General features: G+C 40.3%; 1 protein-coding gene across 6 annotated transcripts in view; it reads left to right on the top strand.

Annotated features, from left to right (window-relative positions):
- myo7aa (myosin VIIAa) overlaps positions 1–12966 on the top strand; it is a 29735-nt gene that overhangs the window by 15251 nt on the left and 1518 nt on the right. For all 6 annotated transcript variants that reach the window (XM_077565436.1, XM_077565439.1, XM_077565437.1 and 3 more), the window contains 26 exons: positions 325–534; positions 656–862; positions 940–1116; positions 1552–1641; positions 1708–1835; positions 2676–2802; positions 2887–3006; positions 3142–3315; positions 3412–3639; positions 5322–5489; positions 5885–6002; positions 6078–6204; positions 6607–6776; positions 6855–7045; positions 7127–7251; positions 7461–7618; positions 8135–8288; positions 8507–8662; positions 9717–9822; positions 9900–10013; positions 10093–10180; positions 11240–11346; positions 11424–11609; positions 12192–12308; positions 12384–12467; positions 12640–12759. In XM_077565436.1, coding sequence (XP_077421562.1) covers positions 325–534; positions 656–862; positions 940–1116; positions 1552–1641; positions 1708–1835; positions 2676–2802; positions 2887–3006; positions 3142–3315; positions 3412–3639; positions 5322–5489; positions 5885–6002; positions 6078–6204; positions 6607–6776; positions 6855–7045; positions 7127–7251; positions 7461–7618; positions 8135–8288; positions 8507–8662; positions 9717–9822; positions 9900–10013; positions 10093–10180; positions 11240–11346; positions 11424–11609; positions 12192–12308; positions 12384–12467; positions 12640–12759 — 3750 coding nt within the window. The remainder of the gene's footprint in view (positions 1–324; positions 535–655; positions 863–939; positions 1117–1551; positions 1642–1707; positions 1836–2675; positions 2803–2886; positions 3007–3141; positions 3316–3411; positions 3640–5321; positions 5490–5884; positions 6003–6077; positions 6205–6606; positions 6777–6854; positions 7046–7126; positions 7252–7460; positions 7619–8134; positions 8289–8506; positions 8663–9716; positions 9823–9899; positions 10014–10092; positions 10181–11239; positions 11347–11423; positions 11610–12191; positions 12309–12383; positions 12468–12639; positions 12760–12966) is intronic.

Raw genomic sequence — 12966 nt, forward strand, 5'->3', positions numbered from 1 at the left:
AAGACACATTTAGTCCCAGAGGTAGGCACTTCCGTCTCTCCGTCAGCCCCGTCGTTGATGGATGGCTACCTTTTGACGCATACTTCCACATTTTTGGCGAATACTTTATGACGCGAAGCCTTGAAAATAGTTCACGGACTGAGCACGGACCGATTCAGGTTTTCGTCCGTCAAGCCAGGTAAGTACAGATGGTTCTTCTCAGTCCGTGTATTTTTTGGACGCTTCACGTCATAAAGCACCCGCTGAAAATGTGGGCATCCGTCAACGGACAGATGGGAGTGTCCACCATTTTTTTCCCATTTGAAATCATCGTGTCTTCTGCAGGAACGTCTAGTCCAGCTGGCCAAAGAGGACGCCGAGCGCGAGAAGAAGGAAAAAGAAGAGGCGAGGAGGAAGAAGGAACTGGTAGAGCAGACGCAGCGAGCCCGTTTGGAACCTGTCAACGATTCGGACATGGTGGACAAGATGTTCGGTTTCCTGGGGACCACCAGCTCCTTTCCCGGTCAGGAGGGACAAGCTCCTGCCGGCTTTGAGGTAAGTTTCCTTGTTGGATTTTACCACCCTTTCAGCTTTTAGCCATTTTTGTTTTTCCTTCTTTTACTGTGCAGTTTTTAATCAACATCAGCTGAGCTGGACTTTTGTCTCTTGTCTGCAGGACTTGGAGCGAACCCACCGGGAGCTGGAAGAGGAGGACCTGGACGAGGCTCTTCCTCTGCCGGAGGACGACGACGAGGAGGATTTGTCGGAATACAAGTTTGCCAAGTTTGCCGCCACCTACTTCCAGGGAACCACCACACATACGTACGTCCGGCGACCACTCAAGCAGCCGCTGCTTTTTCACGAGGATGAAGGAGACCAGCTGGTGGGCCAAAGACGTCATGTCCAATCGCCAAGTTTTTGAAATGATGATGACCATCTGGACCTTATCCCCGGTTTTAGGCGGCTCTGGCCGTGTGGATCACGGTGCTGAGGTTCATGGGGGACCTGCCCGAGCCTAAATACCATACAGCAATCAGTGATGGGAGTGAGAAGATTCCGGTCATGACCAAGATCTACGAGACCCTAGGGAAGAAGACGTACAAGAGGGAGCTGCAGGCTCTTCAGGTGGAGGCGGAGGTAAGGTGGGTGAGGATCAGAACAGGGGACACGAAAAAAACGGGAAAAAAAAAAATTATTAAATTTTTTTTTAATTGATTTGTTGGATTTAAAAAAAAAAAAAAAAAAAAAAAAAGGAGAGCAATGATGATGTCAAATCGAATGAACAATACTGAGCTCTCCTGTAAAAAGAAAAAAAGAAAAAAAAAAAAAAAGCAAAGGGGACACGAGCTTCTGACAAACTGTAATGATTAACGTACAGCATTCAATTAATGCTACCTGGTCTGGGAACCATAGTGTTCTGGTTCTTCTAGGAACTGAACATACGTGTTTCATTTTGCTGTTCTGGCATTTCAGGAAACCAAACTATATTACTTATCTCTGATTGCTTGAGAAACTGAGCGTATTCATTTTGAGGTCTATCTTCAGTCCCAAATTCTGTTTTCTTGTCTCCAGACTCCTCAATCTGACAGCCATCGCAAGAGCAGCATCCGACACAAGCTGGTGTCTCTCACCCTGAAGAAGAAATCTAAGATCACAGAGGAGGTAAGAGAAAAGATCATTTTGATCTTCTCATGCAACTTAAGTTAAAAAGCGACGGACAACTTTTAGGTCACTAAGCGTCTCAATGATGGCGAGCCCGGTCTCCATGGCAACAGCATGTTGGAGGACCGGCCAACGTCAAACCTGGAGAAACTTCACTTCATCATCGGCAACGGCATCCTGAGGCCAACGCTGAGGTGAAAATTTTTAATCTAAGATTTCATCCCATATATAATAATAGTGGTTTTCCCGGGTTAGACTTTAGGGTCATTTTGGACCAGGTCATGGTTTTTGAGGAACATATTAAAACTAAAAACCTTCCTGCTTTATCTTTTTTTTTTTTTTTTTACAGGAGAGCTCAGTATTGTTCATTCGATTTGACATCATCATTGCTCTCCTTTTTTTTTTTTTTTTTTTAAAAATCCAACAAATCAATTAAAAAAAATTTAATAAATGTTTTTTTTTTTTAAAATACATATACATATATATATACATATACACACATATATATATATATATATATATATATATATATACTTTTTTTTTGTATGTGGGTGAGTATGTGTATGTGCGTGTGTGTGTGCGTGCGTGCGAGCGTGTGTGTATTCATCAGTTCACCAAAAGCCCATTAAAAAAAAAATCCCATACTAATAATATAATATAATAATAAATTGCCAAATGCAGAAACATCAATGTAAGTTATCACGATGTGGTGGCTCTCGCTAACAGACAGAATTAAGTAACCTTCCTGCTTTATCTAAGTCCAAGTTCATGCCTTCTGGACTACAACTGATCATTTGTGCCTTTATCTCCTTGGCTTGCAATTGACTATTGCAATTGTCTCTTCACCTATAAGATATTTACAATCCTCTCACAATACAATCCCATGAATTTTGTCTAGATCCCCAGTCCAGCCAGGATCCTAATGACGATAAGCGCTATAGGAATGTATGTCCGGACTTAACTTTTCACTCAGGTGGCCTGGGTTCAATAATAATGTTGCGGGTTGGCAACAATTCACTATGTCTGTGCGTTAGGGATGAGATCTACTGTCAGATCTGCAAACAGCTGAGTCAGAACCCGTCCAAGAGCTCGCACGCTCGAGGTTGGATCCTCATCAGTTTGTGTGTCGGCTGCTTCGCACCGTCCGACAAGTTCCTCAAGGTCGGGGCAAAGACTGTTTTATCCAGATGTGATGATGATACCTGATAGTGCGGTGACAGTACGGTCTTGCACATTCACCTGCAGTACCTGAGGAACTTCATTAACAGTGGGCCGCCAGGTTACGCTCCATATTGTGAAGAACGACTGAGAAGAACATTTGTGAATGGCACCAGAACACAACCTCCATCCTGGCTGGAGCTACAGGTACACACTCATATGCTACTCACAAAAAAAGTTTAGCATAGTTAGCTGGTTTGGAATTTCAGGATAAGTCTAAAATGCATCGCAATCTTTACGGGTGAAATTCCGTCACATAACAGTTGTTAAATGCGTATCCAGGCAACCAAGTCCAAGAAACCCATCATGCTTCCGGTGACGTTCATGGACGGAACCACCAAAACACTGCTGACGGACTCGGCGACCACCGCCAAGGAGCTCTGCAAAACACTGTCCGACAAGATCAGTCTGAACGACCGATTCGGCTTCTCTCTCTACATCGCACTTTTCGATAAGGTTCTGCGATATGAACACACGATCTTGGTGTTCAAGAGTTTCTTCTTGGCGGAAGTGCTTTCCATCATTAAGATGTGATCCGATGGCGTTGTCCAGGTGTCATCTCTGGGCAGCGGGCACGACCATGTGATGGACGCCGTGTCGCAGTGCGAGCAGTACGCCAAGGAGCAAGGAGCCCAGGAGAGGAACGCCCCCTGGAGGCTGTTCTTCAGGAAGGAGATCTTCACACCATGGCACTGCGCCTCTGACGACACCGTTGCCACCAATCTCATCTACCAGCAAACCGTCAGGGGTGTCAAATTTGGAGAGTACCGCTGTGACCGGGTAAGTGCTTCCACCATACAGAGTATTTCTTCTCATCTTCAGTGGCCATGATCTTTCTTTTCTTCTGTTGACATGCTTCTTCTCATCCATGGAAATTGTCTTTCTTCTTCTTTAGAGATAAATCTAATCTTCCCTAGAAATGATCCTTCTGCGGACCTGTTCCTTCTCTTCTTTTTTTTTTTTTTTTTTTTTCAGGAGAGCTCAGTATTGTTCATTCGATTTGACATCATCATTGCTCTCCTTTTTTTTTAAAAAAACAAACAAACAAATAAATTTAAAAAATTTAATAAATGTTTTTTTTTTTTTTTTTAAATATATATACATATATATATACATATACACACACATATATATATATATATATATATATATATTTTTTTTTTTTGTATGTGGGTGAGTATGTGTATGTGCGTGTGTGTGCGTGCGTGCGAGCGTGTGTGTATTCATCAGTTCACCTAAAGCCCATTAAAAAAAAAAATCCCATACTAATAATATAATATAATAATAAATTGCCAAATGCAGAAACATCAATGTAAGTTATCACGATGTAGTGGCTCTCGCTAACAGACAGAATTAAGTAACCGGAATTAGGTTAAAAAATTCTATATACGTAGACCATGTTTCTATAAATTTTGATATTTGGTTTTTATTTGAGGCAGATATTTTTTCCATTAAAATGTGATTTATGAGGAGGTTAGACCATTGGTCGATATTCAGAGTTTGTTTATTTTTCCAGTTAACAAGAATTGTTTTTTTTTAGCGATAGTAAGGGCTACAAGTGTAGATTGAAATTGTTTATGTGGTAAGTCAGTTGTTGTTAGGTCACCTAGCAAACACAAGTTTGGAGATAAAGGTATCCTACAGTCCAAAATAGCGGAAAGTTTTTCTAAGACTTTAGTCCAGAAATACATAGCCGGAGTACATAACCATAAAGCATGAACATAAGTGTTTTGTAAGCATTGGAGACAAATGTCGGAGTCTGAGAGTCCCATTTTCTTCATCATATATTGAGTAATGTATGTTCTGTGAATAATTTTATATTGGATAAGTTGTAAATTTGTGTGTTTTGTCATTTTAAATGCGTTTTCACAAACTTGAATCCAAAAGTCAGGTTCCGGTGCTACAGACAAGTCCGTCTCCCATTTCGAGATGGGTAAAGACATTTTATCAGTATATGAAAGTAACTTATATCTTTTTGAAAGTTTTTTTGTTGTTGTCGGAGAAAGCTTGTTAATATCTTTAGCTAAAACAGGCGGTTGGAGCGTACCCCGAAGTGTTGGAATTTTTTTTCTTTATCATATTTTTAACTTGTAGATAATGTAAAAAAATTCCGTTTTTTATATTGTATTTTTGGAGCAAGGATGTATATGATATAAACATATTATCTGTTCCTTCCCTTCTGTAGACATGCTCCTCTATTTCCTCGACACATGCTCCTTATCTTCTTCTGTAGCTAGTTGTTTTTATTCTTCTGTGGAGAGGCTTCTTCTCTTCTTTTGCAGACAAACTACATCTCTCCTGTAGAAATGGTCTTTCTCTACTGTAGACATGGTCCTTCTTCCATTCTGAAGGATGATCTTTTTATGTAGACAAGCTCCTTCCACTCTCCTTTTCTTAAGAAATGTTCCTTTTCTTATTAAGCCGAACCTTGACACAAGACTCTTGTCTTTTCATTGGCCTAGGACGATCTAGCAGAACTGGCGTCCCAGCAGTACTACGTGGACTATGGCTCAGAGGTCCTGCTGGAGCGCCTGCTGAGCCTCATCCCATCCTACATCCCCGATAGAGAGATTAGCACAACCCGAACGGTGGAGAAGTGGGCTCACTTCATCATGGCAGCACACAAAAAGGTGCACTTCATAAGTGGTTGTGATTAATTCTTTGACTGACAGACGTTTTCAGAAAAGGGATGCCGTGGGTGCCAGCCGATTTAAGCATTTTTGACTGATCTTTCAAGGTCCACAGAAAATTATGTGTTTGGACTATGGAAACACACATACTACCAAATGAAAGATTGGACTCTCATCTTTCATCAGAAAAAATAAGTTTGTTTCTACCTTATTCCGTTTTTCAGTAATCAACAATAGAAAATGGTTAGTTTCACCTCTGTTTTGAAACAAACGTCTTTTAACGTCTTTGGCACTCCTCCATAGGATTTTACTAAACGTTAGTTAACGTTTTTGGCAGTCAAAGAGTTAATTTCATGAGTGAAGGAACTGAATTTTCTTTTATCTTTGTTGTTCAGGGCATATACACTCAGAAGAGATTTGATCCCCAGAAAGTGAAAGAGGAAGTGGTGGACTTTGCTCGCCACAAGTGGCCTCTGCTCTTCTCTCGATTCTATGAAGCCTTTAAGTTATCTGGTAAGAATCAACCACCAAGTCTGCCCAAGTATTGAGCCTGGACATACCTGATGATTTGGTTTCCTTTGTTAACAGGTCCAAGTTTACCCAAAAACGACCTCATCGTCGCCGTCAACTGGACCGGCGTTTACTTTGTGGATGAACAGGAGCAAGTCCTGCTAGAACTCGCCTTCCCAGAAATCACTGCTGTGTCCAGCAGCAGGTGAGGCATGCTGGGAAATGTAGTCCCTCTTGTGGCATTTGAACTGGGAACTGTTGGTGCAACAGTTCCTCAACTCTGAAAGAACTTTGGAGACTAGAAGGTTGAAAGCTTAGGAGAAGGTACTTCAAGAACTTCTTCAGAGGAATCACTGGTGGTGGTACGCCAGGAACTGTAGTCCATATTTTGGTCGTAGCGATAGTTATCTGTTTTGACTTTGTGGTGGGGCGACAATCCCTCATGTCTGTAAGGACTTACCTGGAAACCACAGGATTGAAGGCCCAAGGACCAACGGTATTGGTCAAGACTGGTTGGAAGGCTTGCTGAAATTCTTAGCAACAATGCCATGGATCATTAAACTTCGTGTACGCAAGTAACTAACGATAAATATTCTTGTCTTTCAAGGGGCGGAAAGTTGCAAAGTCAGAGCTTCACTCTGGCAACCATCAAAGGAGAGGAATATACCTTCACCTCCAACAATGCCGAGGATATTCGTGACCTGGTGGTGACCTTCCTGGAAGGCCTGAGGAACAGGTCCAAGTTCGTGGTGGCACTACAAGACAGCCCGAACCAGAGTATGCTCTCGCTGGACTTGGGGACGGCGGGTTCTTGTACATGTCGAAGTCACAAGTTGTCCTCTGACTGTTTGGCAGATGGTGAACCATCCACATTCCTGAGTTTCCAGAAGGGAGACCTGATTCTGCTGGACCAGGACACCGGTGAGCATGTTCTTAATTCAGGCTGGGCGCATGGCGTCAATGAGCGGACCAATCAGAGAGGAGACTTCCCGGCGGACTCGGTCTACGTCTTGCCCACTATGACGCGACCGCAGCAGGAGATTGTGGTGGGATAACGAGGCCTGGTATAATTATGAATCAGGCAGATGACTTGCTGTTGATGATGGTTATGTCATCCAACCAATCAGGCACTGGTTACCATGACACCGGATCAGAGGCAACAGTCGGTGAGGGTCTCACAGCTTGTCCTGCCTGACAGTGAAGACTCCGTCAAACCTTACACACTAGAGGAATTCTCCTATGACTACTTTAGGTACACACCCAGAACACTTAAATAGTCACAAAGTATTTATTAGTAATTACATAGCGTGAACTAAAGTCTACAACAAGTGGAGTTTCCTCTTCCATCCCAGCTCATACCTTCCCCTTACAGTTAGGGTTTCAATATTTAAAATGTAGGCTTAAAACCAGGGTTTCGAATCAGGTTTGAGCGTAGTACTGTAATCAGTGTTCTTGGTGCAGGCCTCCCCCCAAACACACTCTGAGCAGGGTGATGGTGACCAAGAATCGAGGCAAGGACAAATTGTGGAGCTGCACCAGAGAGCCTCTCAAACAGCCACTGCTGAAGAAGGTGGTCCACCACGAGGAGCTCGGTCAGGAGGCCTGCATGGCCTTCATTGATATCCTTTCCCATCTTGTTACTATATTACGATGTTATAAACTTCTTACCATATTGCATTCCAATGGTAATACTGTTACTACCAAGTTGTTTCAATTCCATTACTGTCAGTACTATGTTTTTAACATGTTCCCATTTCGCAATGTTATTGTATTGCTGCATGTTATTATTACTATGTTGTTACTATGTTACAGTACATTGTTATCATGTTACAATGTTTTTACTGTCACATATATTACATATTACGCCACTTCCATGTTAGAAGCATGTTGTTACCACGTTATCACCATATTAGCAGCTTGTTACAATGTTATTACACATTAAGCAGTTATTAAATGCGTTACCATGTTGTTAGCATACTATTAACAAGTGATTACCGTGCTAGTTATTACACTGTTGTTACCATTTTTTTTTAAATTATATTACTACTGTGTTATTACTAAATAATTTCCACATTGCGACCATGCTTTTAACTGTACCAATCAAAAGCAACACCTTCCTTAGCAAGTGTCCTTACCTGTGATGAAGTACATGGGCGACTACCCATCCAAGCGCACTCGCTCAGTCAACGAGTTGACGGACCAGATCTTCGAGGGCGCACTAAAGGCCGAACCCCTGAAGGACGAGATTTTCTGCCAGATCATCAAGCAGCTAACAGACAACCACGTCAAGTGCGTACTCACCTTTGACGTAGACGTAGGGCAGGTAGAAGCTGACCTTCCTACACTTGACCCCCCCATGGCTGCGTCCTGACTTTGTTTTGAACAGAGACGTTGGAAAATGACAGAAACCGTCAGTGGATGCCACAAAAATGGAATCGCCCACGACTTTCTCTTTTGTACATTAAGAATGATAAACGAAACTGAACTATGTGAGTTTGTGCTGGCAGGTACAGTGAGGAGAGAGGTTGGGAGCTTCTGTGGCTGTGCACCGGCCTCTTTCCTCCAAGCAACGTTCTGCTGCCGCATGTCCAGCGCTTTTTGCAGTCCAAAAAGCATCACCCGCTCTCGACCGACTGCATGCACCGGCTGCACAAGGCCTTACGGTAAAAGCGCAATTACAAATCACAGTGTATGACTTGATAGGTTGTGCGCAAGGGTCATAACTGATTTTCCAAAAAATAAAATAAAAGCCGGGTCACCTCATTTGTAAATAAGGTAAAAAAATATATATAATTTGAAATGTGTACGTAAAATAGTCTATTTCAACAATAAAATCATTTATTCTCATGTTTAATTGATTATACTTAAACTTTTGAAGAATTTACTAATATTTTTTATTTTATTTATAATAAACATATATATATAAAATCTATGAATCTGTTGCATAAATACAGTAAAATGTAACATACAAATAAATGTTCTTTAATTTACTGGAATCAAAAAATTAAAAATAAATAATAAAATAAACTATTTACCATGTATATTTTAAATTTCTTTCTGTACTAACAATAAATAAAATGTTTTAGGTAAAATACATTTTGAAAGTGTTAAATATATATCTATAAATGTTAATTTTAGTAATATATTTCCCTTTATTAGTTACAATAAATAAATTAACCAATAATTAAATTAAACAATGTTTTAAAATGTTTTTATTAGAATATTTTATTTTACTTTGTAAAATAAATTCACCAATTGCAATGTGTCATTATTTTTTTTTAATGCATATTTAAAAAGTTATTTAATTTAAAAATATTTTTATCTTACTTAAATGCACTCACACATACTAATACTAAATAAAATAAAATTATTTGACAATTTTTTTTTTCATGATTTCCAATAAATTACCCAATTTTTTTTTTTTAAGTGTTGAATGAATATTTAAAAATGTTTATTTCACTAATAATTATTGTGTTATTATTTACAGTAAATATTTTAAATGATTAAGTTAAAAAATGCATTTTAAAAAATATATATTTGTTGTGCGTTTTCCTTCTATTATTTTTAATCTGAATAAATACATTTGACCTCTTGATAATGTAAATGCATGGTGGGCCTGAATTTGCACATCCCAGCTGTAGACTTTAAAAAAACTAAAACGTCTTCAACGCGAACCAAACTTCATTTGTGTGGTGGTGGTGGTTGCCGTGGTAACAGAAACGGCTCCAGGAAGTACCCTCCTCATCTGGTGGAAGTGGAGGCCATCCAGCACAAAACCACGCAGATCTTCCACAAGGTTTACTTCCCTGACGACACGGACGAGGTGTGACACAAAACACACGACGCCAGGTAACATCAATCTTGTGAGAACACGTTAAGCTTACATATGAACCGTGGCAGGCCTTTGAGGTGGAGTCCAGCACCAAAGCCAGGGATTTCTGCCAGAACATCTCCGCCAGACTGCTGCTCAAATCCCCGGAAGGTTTCAGCCTCTTTGTCAAGATCTCTGACAAGGTGCCTTTTCAATTCTCATCAAAACGGCTTCATTTTGAGTCTTCGTGAGATTCATTGAGCGTCTATGTCGGTGTGTCAGGTGATAAGTGTTCCAGAGGGAGACTTCTTCTTTGACTTTGTCCGACATTTGACGGACTGGATCAAGAAATCGCGGCCAGTAAAAGACGGTATGAGCATATTTTTTTTAGAACAGCCCTCGAAGCCGGTTAAGCTTGGGCTGGCAAGCATGAAATTTGGTTGGACCAACAAAAAAAAAGTCTTCGGAAGCCGTTCCCGAAATGACACAGGAAGTCAGCCATTTTGGTTTAAAGTATCTATTTTGGGCCCAAATAGCTCATTTGCACAAATTTAGCCAAAGAATACCATTTGACAAAGCAACATGAATTTTGGTAGACATGTCTATCATGAGCAGACCCACACAAAAAACTCAGTAAATATGGGATAACTTGGATACAGAAATGTTCACCATTTCAGGTTAAACGTTGCCATTTCCAGGGATCCTTGGAATATTTTTTTTTTTTAAAAAGTTAGCTCCCAATGCCAGTTTGACTTGGCAACATGAAATTTGGTAGGCATGTCTATTACGAGTAGACCCACCAAAAAGTCTTTAAAAAAAAAGTGTTGCCTAAAACCAAAAAGACACAGGAAATCAGCCATTTTGGTTGGAATCGCCAATTTTTGGCTTAGTTGCGCCCATTTAGCAACATGAAATTCGGTTGACGTCTTTAATGTGTAGACCCACAAAAAGGCCTTAAGTAGACATGCCCGAAATGACACAAATTTGACATTTGATTTGATTTGGGTTCAAAGTGGACATTCTAGGCAATTTTGGTCCGGAGGTCATTTGATTATTTCGAATATTCAGCCCCTCAAAGTAGTTTGACTTCCGAACATCAAGATTGGTAAGGATGTCTTGTCATGAGTAGAACCCACAAAAAAAGTCTGAAAAGTCCATTTCTGAAAAAAAACAGGAAGTCCGCCATTTTGTTTTGTGTGGTCAATCTTGGTTAAAATGTCTGTTTAGCCCCAAATTCAACCCCCAAAGCCATCTTGACTTTGCACCGTAGGCCTCCTCTAAGTTTGATAGGCATGTCTATCATGACCCACAAAAATGTCTCATGAAGCTGGCTTATGCCTAAAAAGACAGTAAATCTACCATTTTTGAATATTTGTTCAAAGCAGCCATTTTAGAGGCCTAACCAAAGATCCTTTGATTCACCCTGTAGGAGCAGTTCCCTCTCTGACCTATCAGGTGTTCTTCATGAAGAAGTTGTGGACCAGTACCGTTCCGGGAAAGGACTCTTTCGCCGACTCCATTTTCCACTACTACCAGGTCAGCCCTGCTCGGCAGAAGACAAGCAAAGAAGGAAGCACGACTTCTTATATTTTTGTGACGACCACTCCAACCAGGAGCTGCCCAAATACCTGCGTGGCTACCACAAGTGTTCACGAGACGAAGTCTTCCAGCTGGCGGCGCTCATCTACCGCGTCAAGTTCGAGGACGACAAGTCCCACTTTCCTACCATTCCCAAGATGCTACGTGAGCTGGTCCCTCAGGATCTCATCCGGCAAATGTCCCCGGACGACTGGAAGAGGGTCAACCTGGATATTCTATGATATCATTAACTCATTCACTGCCATTGACGGCTATTGATGTCAAAAATTCAATTGAACTATTTCTGTTAGTTTAACATTTTTTCAAGTTTTGTTAACAAGAGTATGAAAACCTAGGATTTTTTTATTGTACATTTAGAACAGATATCAAATGTATGATTAATCGTGAGTTAACTATTGAAGTTATGCGAATACAATTAAAAAATGTTAATCACCTTATGCGATTTTTTTTTTTAAATAGAAAATATTTAAAAATTAGCAGCGTCAGGTGATATTTTTTTATTGTAATTAATTGTATGACTTCACGAGTTAACTTGCGATTAATCACAAATTTGATATCTGTTCTAAATGTACAATAAATAAATAAAAATCCTAGGTTTTCATACTCTTGTTAACAAAAGTGTAAAAAAAAATAACTAATAGAAATAGGTCAAATAAATATTTGACGTATATAACCGTCAATGGCAGTGAATGAGTTAATTAAATTGAAACAGTAAATTGACTTATTTTGAAAAATGGTGTGTGTGTGTGTGTGTGTGTGTGTGTGTATATATATATATATAGTCCGTGGTCGCCTTCTTCAACAAGCAAGCCGGTAAATCCAGAGAAGAAGCCAAGTTGATGTTTCTTAAAATCATCTACAAATGGCCGACATTTGGCTCCGCCTTCTTTGAAGTCAAGGTAAAAATGGGAAGCGTCCTCTCTTTTGAACCCAATGCTGCTTCATGCCCAGATTGAGCACGATTTTGTCTTCAGCAAACGACAGAGCCCAACTACCCAGAGATCCTCCTGATCGCCATCAACAAACATGGAGTCAGTCTCATAGATCCAAAGAACAAGGTTGGTTTTCGGATCAAATAAGCACAATATGGTTGCCAAATATCAGGAATTTTCAAAATTAGAAAATTTCCATGGGAATTAACAGGAAATTACTGGAAATGTTCCACATTATGCAACCCTAGCAACACAGCCACACGATGTGACTGATGATGTCATTGTTTTGTCACGGCAGGACGTTCTGGTCACACATCCCTTCACCAAAATCTCCAACTGGAGCAGCGGGAACACGTACTTCCACATCACCATCGGAAACCTCGTCAGGGGAAGCAAACTCCTCTGCGAGACCTCCCTGGTGGGTCACAACATATTTTAAAAGGAAAAAAGTCAATCTATAAATGAGAGGTGACCACAAATTCTGCCTAGTAATAAAGAGGAAATACGGGAAATACGTTTTTTCAATTAGCATTTCTTTAAGTACGTTAATACGCTTTCTGCCTAGCAACAAGGAGCAAAAACAGGATTTTTTTTTTTCAAAATTACAATTTTGTTTTATTTTAGG

Source organism: Vanacampus margaritifer, chromosome 5 (assembly GCF_051991255.1).
Source record: "Vanacampus margaritifer isolate UIUO_Vmar chromosome 5, RoL_Vmar_1.0, whole genome shotgun sequence".
Lineage (NCBI taxonomy): Eukaryota > Metazoa > Chordata > Actinopteri > Syngnathiformes > Syngnathidae > Vanacampus > Vanacampus margaritifer.